We start from the raw sequence: 13803 nt of genomic DNA, 5'->3' as shown, positions 1-13803 counted from the left end.
AAGTACATCACCATCTGCCATCACACTGCCAAGTCATCACCCCATTTTACTCCAACCCACAACCTCTTCCCCCCACACCATCCATAATCACCAGGGAGAGGCAAAGATGTGGTAAAATAACCGCAGGGAAATTCCTCAGTGACTCTTCCTTCCAGGAAAGCAGGAAAGCATAGCAAGTGAAGGACACAGTCTTAAATATCTATTGAAATTTTAAAAGCAGTAACGTATAATTTGGCATTCCACATGATTTGCATTATTTTGACTTCCCTAGCCTATCTGACCCATGGGTGTTTAGGATCAGGAATTACCTATTTTGATAGGCACAAAATGCTGGAGTAACTCAGCGGGCCAGGCAGCATCTCTGGAGAAAATGGATGTGATGTTTTAGGGCAGGACGCTTCTTCAGACTCATTGTTGTAAGAAGGTCGGGAATAAAAGTGGAAGCGATAACGCAAAAGACAACAGATTACCTCAGGCAAGGAGGTTCGTTGATAGGCCTATTGTTGAATAGAGGCAGGTGTGAGCTCAAGGAGGTTACATAGTTGCAAACTGTGGAGCTGGTTTACAGACCTTTAGTGGAGGAAGGGGGATAAAAGGGAGGGGAGGTGGCAGGGAGGTGTTTGTATAAGTTACCTAAAATTAGAGAATTCAACGTTCATATCGTTGGGTTGTAAGCAACCCAAGCAAAGTATCAGGTGCAGTTCCTCCAATTTGCATGTGGCCTCCCTGTGGCAATAGAAGAGGCCCGGATTGAAAGATTAGCATGGGAATGGGAAGGGGAGTTAAAGTAGTTATCAAGCAGGAGATCTAGTTGGCCTTGGAGGATCAACCATAAGTGTTCAGCAAAACAGTCGCCAAATCTACACTTGGTCTTGCCAATGTACAGAAGCCCACATCGGGAATACCGGATGCAGAAGATGAGGTTAGAGGAGGACAGGTGTTACATCTCACTTTTCCCCCTCAGTCTCTACATCGAACACATCATCTTCCAACATTTCCGTCACCTCCAACGCGATTCCACTCATTAATCACATCTTCCCATCTCCACCCCTTTCCGTCTTCCGCAGAGACCCGAGTTACTTTAGCGTTTTGTGTCCATCTTTGGTACAAACCAGCATTTACAGTTGCTCTTTATTACCTATTTTGATCCTCAATTACGTTACAGTTGATAAGTATTGCAACTCTAGCCACCGACTATGGTTCTATAACCCCTAATAACAAAAAAACGATCAATTTCAGTTTTTAGACTTTCAAATGATAAGAGTCGAGAGTCTATGGACATGGACCAAATCTTAATCTTTCATTGTCTTAAAAAAATTCCTGATTAGCTACAGAGAATAATTGCAACATTTTTAGTGCTCTTTCCTGACTTCAAATAGATCTACTTGCCCTGTTATATACGGCCACATTTGAAGTTGCTTAAACTTTACTCAATGAGGCCTAATAAAGGTTTACACAAGAATGCCATGGTATTCCTTATATTGCACTCAGCTACCCAAGCAATACAATCCAATATTTTATTTGCTTTGGCAATAGTTTCACATTGCTGGTCCTGATCCTTCAGGTATTATTGTACTCTAATTCCCTGTTTATTCACCTCACTCAACAACCTTCATGATATAAATATGCATGGCATTTACACTACACATGTGCACAATGTATTTCAATGCATTGACATTGAAGGCATCCGTTGATGGTGACCCATTCCACCAGCCTATGTAGCTTTGTTTGAAATATTTTTTCGATCTGCCAATGGCAACCACATGTGGTAACTAAAACATACTTGTTCATTGTCTCCTCCAGAACATTGCTAAGTGTAACAACTTCAATGCCAACTCTTCTGGGATCACACTGCTTACTGATCCTGAGGCATCACTAATACCATAGTATTGATTGCAACCTCCGATCTGCCTATTAATTCCTAATCCAACCCAAAAATGGTCTGCAAATCTTCTGACCTACTCGATGTTATATTACACCTTGTTAAAATCAAATTTGTCCTCTTCATTAAATAAAATCTTTGAGGCTCTAAGTTCATTTTCCATACGTTACATTAAAAATCTTAAGTAACCCCTTCACTGTAAATGTAGAAATGCAGTGTATCGAAGGACAACTTTGAAGAGATGTTGTACTATCCTTGTGGGAGGAGGTATGGAACCTGAAGGTTAACAAAGGCATGGAACTGGGGAAGAGGAAGTATTAGCAAAAAGAAAAAGAAATGAGGCCTATCAGTACACACATATACCTAAACATCTCCACCAGAATGAGCAGCGAATTACAGTACACTAATCTATCACATCCAACCTTCCTTCGATGAATGTATAAGGAATCAAATTGTGCCATACATGACTGCACAGACCTGTATTTACAGTACAATAAGGTAGCATGATTACATTTTCACTCCAACCTTGTTTCAGATGTGTCTTATGAAATAAACTAATAGCTTGAAGGCAAAAATATGACTTGTTTTCTATTCCTGCCAAATGATGTAATTTCGTGCTGGTAAAACAACCTAAAGCCTTTTAGAGTCTGTGAACACTAACATATGCTAATAAGCTATAAATGACTGGTTCAGATGGGAAATTCAATTTTTCTTATTGCATTTTCAAGTACGTAAGTAGCTAAAACTGTGCAGTAATATGTAGATGCGTAGGTTTGATGTTTAATACAATTGGGCAAAATCAGTCACTTTAATATAGATTCTGCTCATCCGAGGTTTCAGAAATATCTTTTAACAGCTTTTTCCATGTAGAAATGAGCAATTAATGTTATTGTTGGTCTTCATAGTGCATAGATATAAATATAATGGTGCTACAGCTAAAATTAATGTAAATTGGTTCAGCCTGCATAGAAGGAGTGACTTTGCCTCTTCTGCAAAGCAACATGGTATGTTTAGTTTATTTTCTTCTCATAAAAATGCCACGGCGCATCAGCAATTCTTCGGTATCTGACCCAATTTACATGGTGGCATTGCTGGGATAATCTATCATGGAAAATCCCACCCAAACTTAATTCTGCACTCATCCAATGGTAACTGCATTGTATCCTACTACCATATGGGTTTAGATCAACACAAACAAAGAATTAATTGAGAATGGTTCTGATTTGATAGAATAATGTATGTTTTATTGGCAGCATAGGTGAGACAAAAGGAAAGCAAAATTATCCATGGTTTCTTTTCATTTAGCCTGCTTGGACAATGCAGGTGTGCTGACCCTTGAATAAAGTCTCTACCTTGGCTAACACAAACATGATAATGAGTTGGAAGAGTATTTCAAAATTTCATAAATGGTAAGTGTCTGCAAAAAATTAATGCAGTTATTTAATTTTTACTTATGATATGACCAGAATTGTCAAGTCCTTTGTAATTTGTGGGGACACAAGGGACTGCAGATGTTGGAATTCTGAGCACAAAACAGATTGCTGGAATAAATCAGCAGATCAGGCAGCATACGTGGAGGGGAAATGGACAGATGCGTTTCGGTTCTTGACTCCTCTCCAAACTGATAGAGTGGATGCGAGATAGCTGGTTGAAAGAGGTGAGGGGAAGGGGTGGGAATGAGCTTGGAGTGAAATTTTAAAAAGGAAAGTGGAATCAGAAGGAGGGATGGTGGATAGATGGGGAAAGGGGAGTGTACGGAAAATAATCAATAAAGAGTAGTCTGACATACTGTAGGTGTCCTTGTTACCTCGATGGTCCAGCAATCAGTGTAGGACCAGGGAGATGGCCCTGTTCCTACTGGACCTGGTGGTCATGGCAGACTGTCTGGGAGGTTGGAGTTGATGTGCGCTATGATCAGCATCAATGCACCTCATGACGGTGGATTGCAGAGCCACTAACAGGTAGTCATTAAGGCATGCTATCTTGGCACTGGGGACATCATGGTCTTCTTAAAGCATTGAGAATCTCAGATTCGAGTAGGGAGAAGTAGATGATGTCCACAAATACTCCACCAAGGTTCGAAGGACATGGCCAAGGATTCCATGTAGGCCAGTAGCTTTCACTCTCAGGAAAGCTGATCTGACATCTGCAACGTTGACCCTAGGTACAGGTTTTACGAAGCAGCTGCGTGAGTAATCTGACCTTCTGTTTAAAACATGTATAGAATGTGTTGTGCCAACAATTCTGCACAACTTCACTTTGTAGCCCTTTACAGTATGCAAGCCTTGCTGGGTAGATGACAAGGAAAGTTTGGAGTAGTCTGAAATTGGAGAATTCAATCTTTAGGTTGTAGGCTATACAAGCAGAATATGAGCTGTTGTTCTTCCTTTTGTATGTTGCCTTACTCTGGCAATGGAAGATGCAGAGAACAGTCAGATCGATATGGGAATAGGAAAGGGTACTGAAGTGGCTTGCAATATAGAAAATAGGTGCAGGAGGCCATTCGGCCCTTCGAGCCAGCACCACCATTCATTGTGATCGTGGCTGATCATCCCCAATCAATAACCGGGAGCTCCAGCTGGCCCTGCACAAATAGCGATTTTAGAGTCCACTTCATTTGAATATCCTGATAAACTGTAGCTGGGTTTTTATATTCTGACTAATCAGAGTGGTTCAGCTCTTGGTTTATGGAATCTAGTGGAGCACTGTTTTCAAGACCACATCCATAACTTAACATTTATTCTAAGTTATTTACATCTGTGAATCCTGTTCCTCTTATTTGGTTGAAATAAATGGCCTATATAGATAATCTGGGGAGAATGTAAAAATGGGATTAATGGGGCTGTCCCACTTAGGCGACCTAATTGGCAGGTTTAGAATAGTTTTAAAAAATGGCATGTAGAAGACCTCCTTCGACTTCCTTCGACTATGTTGAAGACCAGCTTCGACTAGCTATGACTAGCTACGGCTAACTTGGGGTAAATTGGACACCGAATAGTGGAGATTGAAGACGATCTCCTTCGATCTCCTTTGACCTCCCTTCAACTATGATGAAGACTATCTACGACTACCTTCGACTATGTTTGACTACCCTCGATTACCTACGACTAACGTGGCGACCTACTACGACTAAACCTACGAGTAAAAAAAGTATCGATTTTTTCCCATGGCAACCTTCTATTACTCGCAAGCATTTTTAACATTTTGGAAAAAAGGCCACGACCTAGCTGAGCCCTTGAGTACGCAGAGACCACTCTTGAGCATGAAGGAGAGTTACGATGACCTCCTACGACCTTGTGTCGACCATGCTGTGAGTATGAGTCGAGGGCAAACTCAACAGAACTCAGGGTTTAGGTCGCCCAAGTGGGACAGGCCCTTAATGTAGGGTTAGTGTAAATGGGTGGCGATGGTCAGCGGGGACTTTAGAACCTGTTTCCGAGCTATAACTCTATTCTTTGCAAATCTTATAAATCCTGAGCAAGTGAGCTCCAGATTTATGCTCCTCTGAAGAATAAATTATCAGCACACTGAGCCATTCTGGTTTATTAAAATTCGGCAGACTGTGCATTATTGCTCAGACATCTCCACTCCATTCTTTCCCAAGCCTCATTTTCATTCCATGTTGCAACTTTGGGCATAATATTCTCCTGGAAATCTAAACAAGTTATTGTTCAAAGACATAATAGTTTCACCTGTTCTGTATTACTGTGCCCCAGAAATATTCCTCACCAATCTACCCGCTCTTATTATTGTCTTGTAGCATTATTCTTGAAGCTTTAGAGATTTTTGCATTCGAATATAGTCATCTCCATCTTTCTCCATCAAATTGTGTATACCTTTTCAGCATTTAAACACAAAAACTGCTATGGCTCTTAATATGACTCCATCCTGAAAAAAAATGTAACTATGGGTATTTTTAATACATTTTTATTAAAATTAAACAAAGCATCTGATACCTGAATTCCGGGTGAGGTATGTTGAGGTGCATTTCCCAACCGAGGTCCTTGATACTTTTTACGCAAAGATGGATAAGACTCGTGTTTCTTTATTATTTTGCTATTGGCTGGAATCGTACTAAATCAAACAAATTAATAAAAACATTAACTCCTTGGAGGTTTTGGAGACAAAAAAAAGTTTTAATATAAACAAGCACATTATGTTCAATGGAATTTTTCAAACTAAGAGTTTAATTAACACAATGAATGATTATATTCTTTGGGTGACACAATGCTTCCTTACAGTCCCAGAGACTCAGATGCGATCCTAACTACGGACACTGTCTATACGGAGTCGGTATGTTCTCCCTGTGGCCGCTGGGCGTTCCGGCTTCCTCCCACACTCCAAAGATGTGCAGGTTTGTAAGTTAATTGGCTTCTGTAAATCCCTAGTGTATAGGATGGAACTATTGTACTATTGATATAGAAAGATAATCTGTCATCAGAATTGGAAAAGTAAGAAAACAATCATGTTTTACTTGCAGCAAAAGGAGGATGTTGGAACAGAAAGAAGAGTCTGGGGGAGTAGCGAGTTTTTCATTTAAGGTACTGTACATCTTACAATAGTAACAAAATATCAGTAATTCAGTTCACAAGGTGGTCCTCTGCTCTGGCACTTGTTCCATTGCTGTCTCTCCTGCACACATGGGAATGGTTGATTTTCATTGTGTGTCAGATAGGGAAACCTACATTTCGATGTCTCTCCGCAGGGAATTTCAAATATGAGTTTTACTTCTTGATATTTTTCCACAATAAAATGTAGGAATTACTTTCAATATTCAACATCCTGGTTCCATAAGACTTAACATTCCATCCTAGTGATCAAATAATAACAAATTGAGTTGGCACTTACAATATGCACTATATTACTCACTCGGCTAAACTGTGACCAGCTGGCAAATCTTTGTATTCTACAGCAGGAAGGGTCAACACTTGTCTATTGATCGAATTCAAATATTCTGCTGCTTGTCTCTGTAATAAAATTCATTCTCATCAGGATATGGTGATTGAACAACCCTGCACGTGCTTGCATTAGGACAAACACTATTTTGGCTTGAAATGACCACTGAGAGATTTGAATAATTCATGTTGTCAAAAATACCATTTGCATATTTCCTTTAATATAAATGCAGAGTTGGAAAAACAGTAAGGTGAAGACCCACTTTTCCTTCCAACTTCATAAGTCATCAGTGGAGTGAAACAAGGAAGGGATTGCTTATGGATTTGTCGGTTTTGAGTGGTGCCATATTGGATCCTTCAAAAGCTTTGGGGAATAACAAAAAAGGACAACAATTATGAACATCTTGCCAAGAACGTCAATCAAACTTTGTGGGTGCATATATAAGAGTGCACTGGAATTTCTGGGCACATATATGCATTAAAGGCATAGGTTTAGTTTAGGAGGTAGTGCATTTCTTTGACAGTTTATATTGGGCTTTGGTGTGCTTCCGATAAAAGGTTCTGGATTCTCCATGGCATCCTGAATGTCCTTCCCAGTTTTCATGGTATCAAGGATCAAAGGGTCAAATAATCTGGGGAGAATATTACATTTATTTCCCAAGGTGGCCTTGAGGACATCCTTAAATTGTTTCTTCTGTTCACCATGAAGACAATGAAGCAATAATCACATTCCTCACTGAAAATGTTTTTAAAGTACAAGTAAAAGTAGCATTGAAGTTGCTGATATTAAAACTCTTAAGAGTTTTCAATGTAAAATAATAAGGTATCATGCTTCACAAAAACAATAATAACAGTAACAACTTAATGTGCAATGGGGATCCAAATGATATGACAACTGACACAATTTCTATGATTATGTTTTCGAGAAAAACATATTTAAACCATAGCATTATTGTATAAATTATAAATTAATTATTATTGTGCATGCATTGCAAGCAATGAGCAAAAAATATTTATTGTTTGATATTTTTGAAATCTCTCTCTTCTATCCTGCAGGTGCTGACCAAAGCTGAGGGATGTTTGCCCAAGAAAACAGCGTTTTTTCAATGGGGTGCTTATTTTACCAATAGAGCGACCTCTCAGGATTAAACCTGTGATGCAATGTAAAAAACACTTGATTAAGACATAATCTAATTCAATTTAAAATTGTACATAGATTATATTATTCAAAAACAAGATTGAACAAATTTAATCCAAATATATCCGCCACTTGTGATAAATATCTAGCCCAAAAGGCAACTATAACACACTCCTTAGTTTCCTGCATAAAACTTTATAGATTTTGGAATGATATTTTTGAAATATTTACAAAATTATTCAAGACAAGAATGGAACCTAATACTGAAATGATTATATTTGGTGTAATGGAAGATGGGAATAAATTGAACACATCTCAAAATCTATTCCTTAACTATGGTTTAATAATAGCAAAAAAATTAATACTTAAATTTTGGAAGGTTACATCAATACCAACGCTTAAAAGGTGGATTGCAAGTATGTTGGACACCGCTCATCTTGAGGAAATGCGATTCCTCCTAATGGATAAATCAGACCAATTCATAACGAGTTCGAGGATGTAACTAGTAGCGTGGATAGGGGAGAACCAGTGGATGTGGTGTATCTGGACTTCCAGAAGGCTTTCGACAAGGTCCCACATAAGAGATTAGTATACAAACTTAAAGCACAAGGCATTGGGGGTTCAGTATTGATGTGGATAGAGAACTGGCTGGCAAACAGGAAGCAAAGAGTAGGAGTAAACGGGTCCTTTTCACAATGGCAGGCAGTGACTAGTGGGGTACCCCAAGGCTCAGTACTGGGACCCCAGCTATTTACAATATATATTAATGATCTGGATGAGGGAATTGAAGGCAATATCTCCCAAGTTTGCGGATGACACTAAGCTGGGGGGCAGTGTTAGCTGTGAGGAGGATGCTAGGAGACTGCAAGGTGACTTGGATAGGCTGGGTGAGTGGGCAAATGTTTGGCAGATGCAGTATAATGTGGATAACTGTGAAGTTATCCACTTTGTGGTGGCAAAAACAGGAAAGCAGACTATTATCTAAATGGTGGCCGATTGGGAAAGGGGGAGATGCAGCGAGACCTGGGTGTCATGGTACACCAGTCATTGAAGGTAGGCATGCAGGTGCAGCAGGCAGTAAAGAAAGCGAATGGTATGTTTAGCTTTCATTGCAAAAGGATTTGAGTATAGGAGCAGAGAGGTTCTACTGCAGTTGTACAGGGTCTTGGTGAGACCACACCTGGAGTATTGCGTACAGTTTTGGTCTCCAAATCTGAGGAAGGACATTATTGCCATAGAGGGAGTGCAGAGACGGTTCACCAGACTGATTCCTGGGATGTCAGGACTGTCTTATGAAGAAAGACTGGATAGACTTGGTTTATACTCTCTAGAATTTAGAAGATTGAGAGGGGATCTTATAGAAACTTACAAAATTCTTAAGGGGTTGGACAGGCTAGATGCAGGAAGATTGTTCCCGATGTTGGGGAAGTCCAGGACCAGGGGTCACAGCTTAAGGATAAAGGGGAAATCCTTTAAAACTGAGATGAGAAGAACTTTTTTCACACAGAGAGTGGTGAATCTCTGGAACTCTCTGCCACAGAGGGTAGTTGAGGCCAGTTCATTGGCTATATTTAAGAGGGAGTTAGATGTGGTCCTTGTGGCTAAGGGGATCAGGGGGTATGGAGAGAAGGCAGGTACGGGATACTGAGTTGGATGATCAGCCATGATCATATTGAATGGCGGTGCAGGCTCGAAGGGCCGAATGGCCTACTCCTGCACCTAATTTCTATGTTTCTATGTTTCTATGAGTTGGTCTCCATTCGTCGTTTTTTTGGAATCATATGGTGCAACACAATTGTAAAAAATAACTGTTTCAGGACTGGACGAGGGTTGGTCAAGATTATAAATAATGATCTCCTTTTCTTTTTTCTTTTATTTTCTTTTCACTATTTTCTCTGTCAACTTTCTTCATTTACTCATTTTCTTTCTTCACACACTATATATTTCACATCTTTCTATCCTTTACTATCTAACTTCTTTTTCTTATTCTCATCTTTTTTCAATGTAACAAAAAAAAAAGTTGTACATAAAATGTATTATGAAAATATATATTAGGCACTTTGGTGCCATATGACTACTTACTTCTAATAAAATAAAATATTAAAAAAAACAAAAAAAAACACTTGTTTTTCAATCTGTTCAAATACATTTACACAATCACTAGCCATGACATTTGGAACTTTCCTTTGGTTAGAGTGGTTTAATCCCACAGTCTGGCACAATAATTATAATATACACGTCATTTTCCTACCTTGCACTAAATATTAATTAAAAAAATGTTTAAATTAGTTTAGTCGATAAAGTGATAACAAATCAACTATTTGAAGAAGATTGATCTTTGGGAAAATAAATAAATGTTATTTTTGTGGACCAACAACGAACAAAACCATTTTAACAGGATAACATCAGTTTTCAGGTCTGAAATTATCAGACAAATCTCCAGGAAAATTCATCTTTATCCTGTGTATATCAAACATCTTTAGGGATCTCTCAACTCTCTACACCAGATCAGTTTCCTTACCTGGTTTGTTCATGTCCATTAATGACAAGACTAATTTCTTGCCACACCAGCAGGGGGAGGTGGTTGTCCCATCTGCTTGTCCCTGGACAAGTTTCCCAACTGAAGGCTTCGTGTGGAACTAATACTTGGCTTCTTGCTGCTTTTGAAAGGATGCATTGCACTTTTTTTAAAAACTAATAAAATAATTTTAATACAGTAGGTGCCAAGTCCTGTCTGGAAGTACCTCATTCAAAAGAAAAATTAAATTGACAAAAAGGAATGGTTCCACTTATTTATTCTATTTTTCCATTTATTTTCATTTCCCTTTTTCTTTTCCAGCCAACTAATTCTACATATTCATAAATGAATACACTACAGAGGGAGGCTGTCAATCCTTAAAGAGTTTGTTAAAAGTGCAATCCAGTTAGTCCTTTCCTTGGTTATTTCCCCAATTCCTGCAATTTTCCTTTCCTACAAGTATTCATCAAAATCCCTTATGAAAGCTAATATTCAGCCAGTTTCCACCACCGTATCACACAGCACATTCCAAACCCCAACCACTCACCATATAAAAAAGTTTTCCTCATGTTGCCTCTGGTTTTTTGCCAATCACCTTAAATTTGTGCACGCTGGTTATCGACCCACCCGCAACTGAAAGCTCTTTACTTATTTTGTGAAAACCTTAGTAACCCTGAATGTCTGGATTAAATCTCATTAACATTCATGCTTTAAGAAGAACAACTTATATTAATTTAGTGGGACATGTAACATCTATGGGAAGAGAAACATAGGTTAATGACCTTTCACTAGAAATGTAACATCAGTTTCTCTCTCTACATATGCTGTCTGATTTACTTAATAGTTCTGGCATTTTGTACTTTTAATCCATCATGTGTAGTGATTTGCTTTTGTGTTTTTATTTAATATTCTAGTTGATTTACATTTATCAATTATTGTTTTACTATTACTATTATTTAAGGTGGGAGGGGCAAGACTTAATATGAACCTTAGGGGTAACTTTTTTCCACTCAGAGAGTGATGCGTGTATGGAATGAGCTACCGGAGAAGGCAGTCGAGGCAGGGACTATAACATCTTGGTCGGCATGGACAAGTTGGGCCAAAGGGTCTGTTTCTGTGCTGTACGGCTCTACGCCTTTATTATTTATTAATCAGTAGATACACATTGAATTCCACTGACCTTCAGCCCAATTTCAGTTCTGCGTATGGCTGTTTCAAGTGACTGAATATCCAATGTCTTTCCATCAGTTTGTATTGTTATTTGTGAGAGATTCTCCTTCAGTTCCTTAAGATCTTCTTGAACCTAAAGAGAAAAAAGAGCAAGCAATCATTAAAATAAATATTATTATCTCTTTCCTTATCTGATGTCCATTTGTCTCCTTTTCATCCAGACCCATATGACAGTCCCGCCATCCCGGTAATTAACCTTGTAAACCTACGCTGCACTCCCTCAATAGCAAGAATGTCCTTCCTCAAACTAGGGGACCAAAACTGCACACAATACTCCAGGTGTGGTCTCACTAGGGCCCTACACAACTGCAGAAGGACCTCTTTGCTCCTATACTCAACTCCTTTTGTTATGAAGGCCAACATGCCATTCGCTTTCTTCACTGCCTGCTGTACCTGTATGCTTACTTTCATTGACTGATGAACAAGGACCCCCAGATCCTGTTGTACTTCCCCTTTTCCCAACTTGATACCATTTAGATAATAATCTGCCTTCCAGTTTTTGCTACCAAAGTGGATAACCTCACATTTATCCACATTAAACTGCATCTGCCATGCATCTGCCCACTCAACCAACCCGTTCAAGTCACCCTGCATTCTCATAGCAAATAGGCTCTGAACAATAACAGTCTATTATTATTATTGCAGTATATCTGTTCATTTATTGTGTATCTATGGTCTATGATCTATAGACACACTGAACTTTTATCTTCCTTTTTGTATTATGTTTTCATATTCTGTTGTGCTGCAGCATGTAAGAATGTCATTGTCCTATCTGGGACACATGACAATAAAGCTCTCTTGACTCTTGACTCATAATTCCTTTAGAGCTTTTCAATGGCTAGCCAACCACAATGTTTAAAGATATATATACAATTTGTTCCAATCACCATATCACCATTGGTCTTTTCCAATTGATCATCACCCTCCCACACCACCTATATTTGTCAAATGTCCTTTTAAAAAGGCATTATTCTAGTTGACAAAATAAACAAATTTATGAAGCATCTTTAATGTTGTGACAATTCCAAAGGCACCAACTAGAACCGTTATCGAGGAAAACATGAGAATGAATCACATACATACTAGTCTAGAGTTTTGAATGGGGGGGGGGGGGGGGGGGTGAAAGAGAAAGATTCATAAGGGCATTATACCTACATTTTAGTCTTGGCACAGTTGCCAGTGCTGGAGCAACTATATTAAGGACTGATCAGTGGGACACCTTACATCCAAGCCTTGTGTAGAATATAGAGAAATAAAAGGACTACTGAAGGGTTTGAAATGGGATGATGTGTTTAAGTCAAGGCGTTGCTTAAATAGAAGCCAGAGAATAGGGCGAGTGCAAGGCTGAATGGCAGTCAGTGGGAGCTGGGATACAGGTGGGGAGGGCTTGGGAAAGTTCAGCCAAGAGAGACCAAAGCCAGGTTGTACTGGGACATAGACAGTGGGGGTGGGTGGGGGGGGCATAGACAGTGGTGGGGTGGGGAGTTGGGAAAGTTCAGCCGAGAGAGACTGGCCAGGTTACACTGGGATATACTAGATTCACGGAATTGCAGATAATGGTTTACAAAAAAAAGGCACAAAGTGCTGGAGTAACTAAGCGTGTCATGCGACAAAGTGCTGGAGAAACACAGCTGATCACTCCAGCACCTTTTGCGTTGTTTTTAGGTTGTGCCAGGACATGGGCAGTGGGGGTTTGGGAAGACCCGGCCGAGAGAGACCAACCAGGTTGTGCAGCGTCTGGTGCAGAGAGAAGCTGGACGGACTGGCGACCACAGGAACCACCCCCCCAGAGTGCTGAAGATGTACAAGTACCTGGACCAGGATGTGCCCCACATCGGTGCGGGCTTTAGTAGCGTGTTTAGCCATGTTTGGGGGGCGCAGCCTCCCGCTGCTCTCACCACCTAGCCATCTTTACCCTCAGTCCAGCTGCGTCCCCATAGCAACCGAACACAACCTCAGCCACCGGGCAAAATAGGGGGGGACGATCTCTCACGCTCTCGGATATCAGCACACATTTCACACCTGGACCCCACATCCCGCACATGTATTTCATTAACGTGAAATATTTAAGCAGAAAACCTCTGCGATTCATTCAAACGTCTCTTGCGTAACGTACAAAGTGCCTGAAATATTTGTCCAC

The 13803-nt window shown here is 39.7% G+C and overlaps 1 protein-coding gene across 2 annotated transcripts in view; it reads right to left on the bottom strand.

The window, feature by feature from the left end:
* iqch (IQ motif containing H) overlaps positions 1 to 13684 on the bottom strand; it is a 114357-nt gene extending 100673 nt beyond the window's left edge. For both annotated transcript variants that reach the window (XM_055661419.1, XM_055661420.1), the window contains exons 1-4: positions 13476 to 13684; positions 11614 to 11736; positions 6752 to 6849; positions 5839 to 5956 (exon numbers count right to left, since the gene is read on the bottom strand). In XM_055661419.1, the coding sequence (XP_055517394.1) occupies positions 5839 to 5956; positions 6752 to 6849; positions 11614 to 11736; positions 13476 to 13529 (393 nt within the window). In that variant the 5' untranslated portion in view covers positions 13530 to 13684. The remainder of the gene's footprint in view (positions 1 to 5838; positions 5957 to 6751; positions 6850 to 11613; positions 11737 to 13475) is intronic.
* Between the last annotated feature and the right edge of the window lie 119 nt (positions 13685 to 13803).

Source organism: Leucoraja erinacea, chromosome 33 (assembly GCF_028641065.1).
Source record: "Leucoraja erinacea ecotype New England chromosome 33, Leri_hhj_1, whole genome shotgun sequence".
Lineage (NCBI taxonomy): Eukaryota > Metazoa > Chordata > Chondrichthyes > Rajiformes > Rajidae > Leucoraja > Leucoraja erinaceus.
Note: the sequence above shows the minus strand (reverse complement) of the source record. Positions and strands in the feature narration are given on the sequence as shown.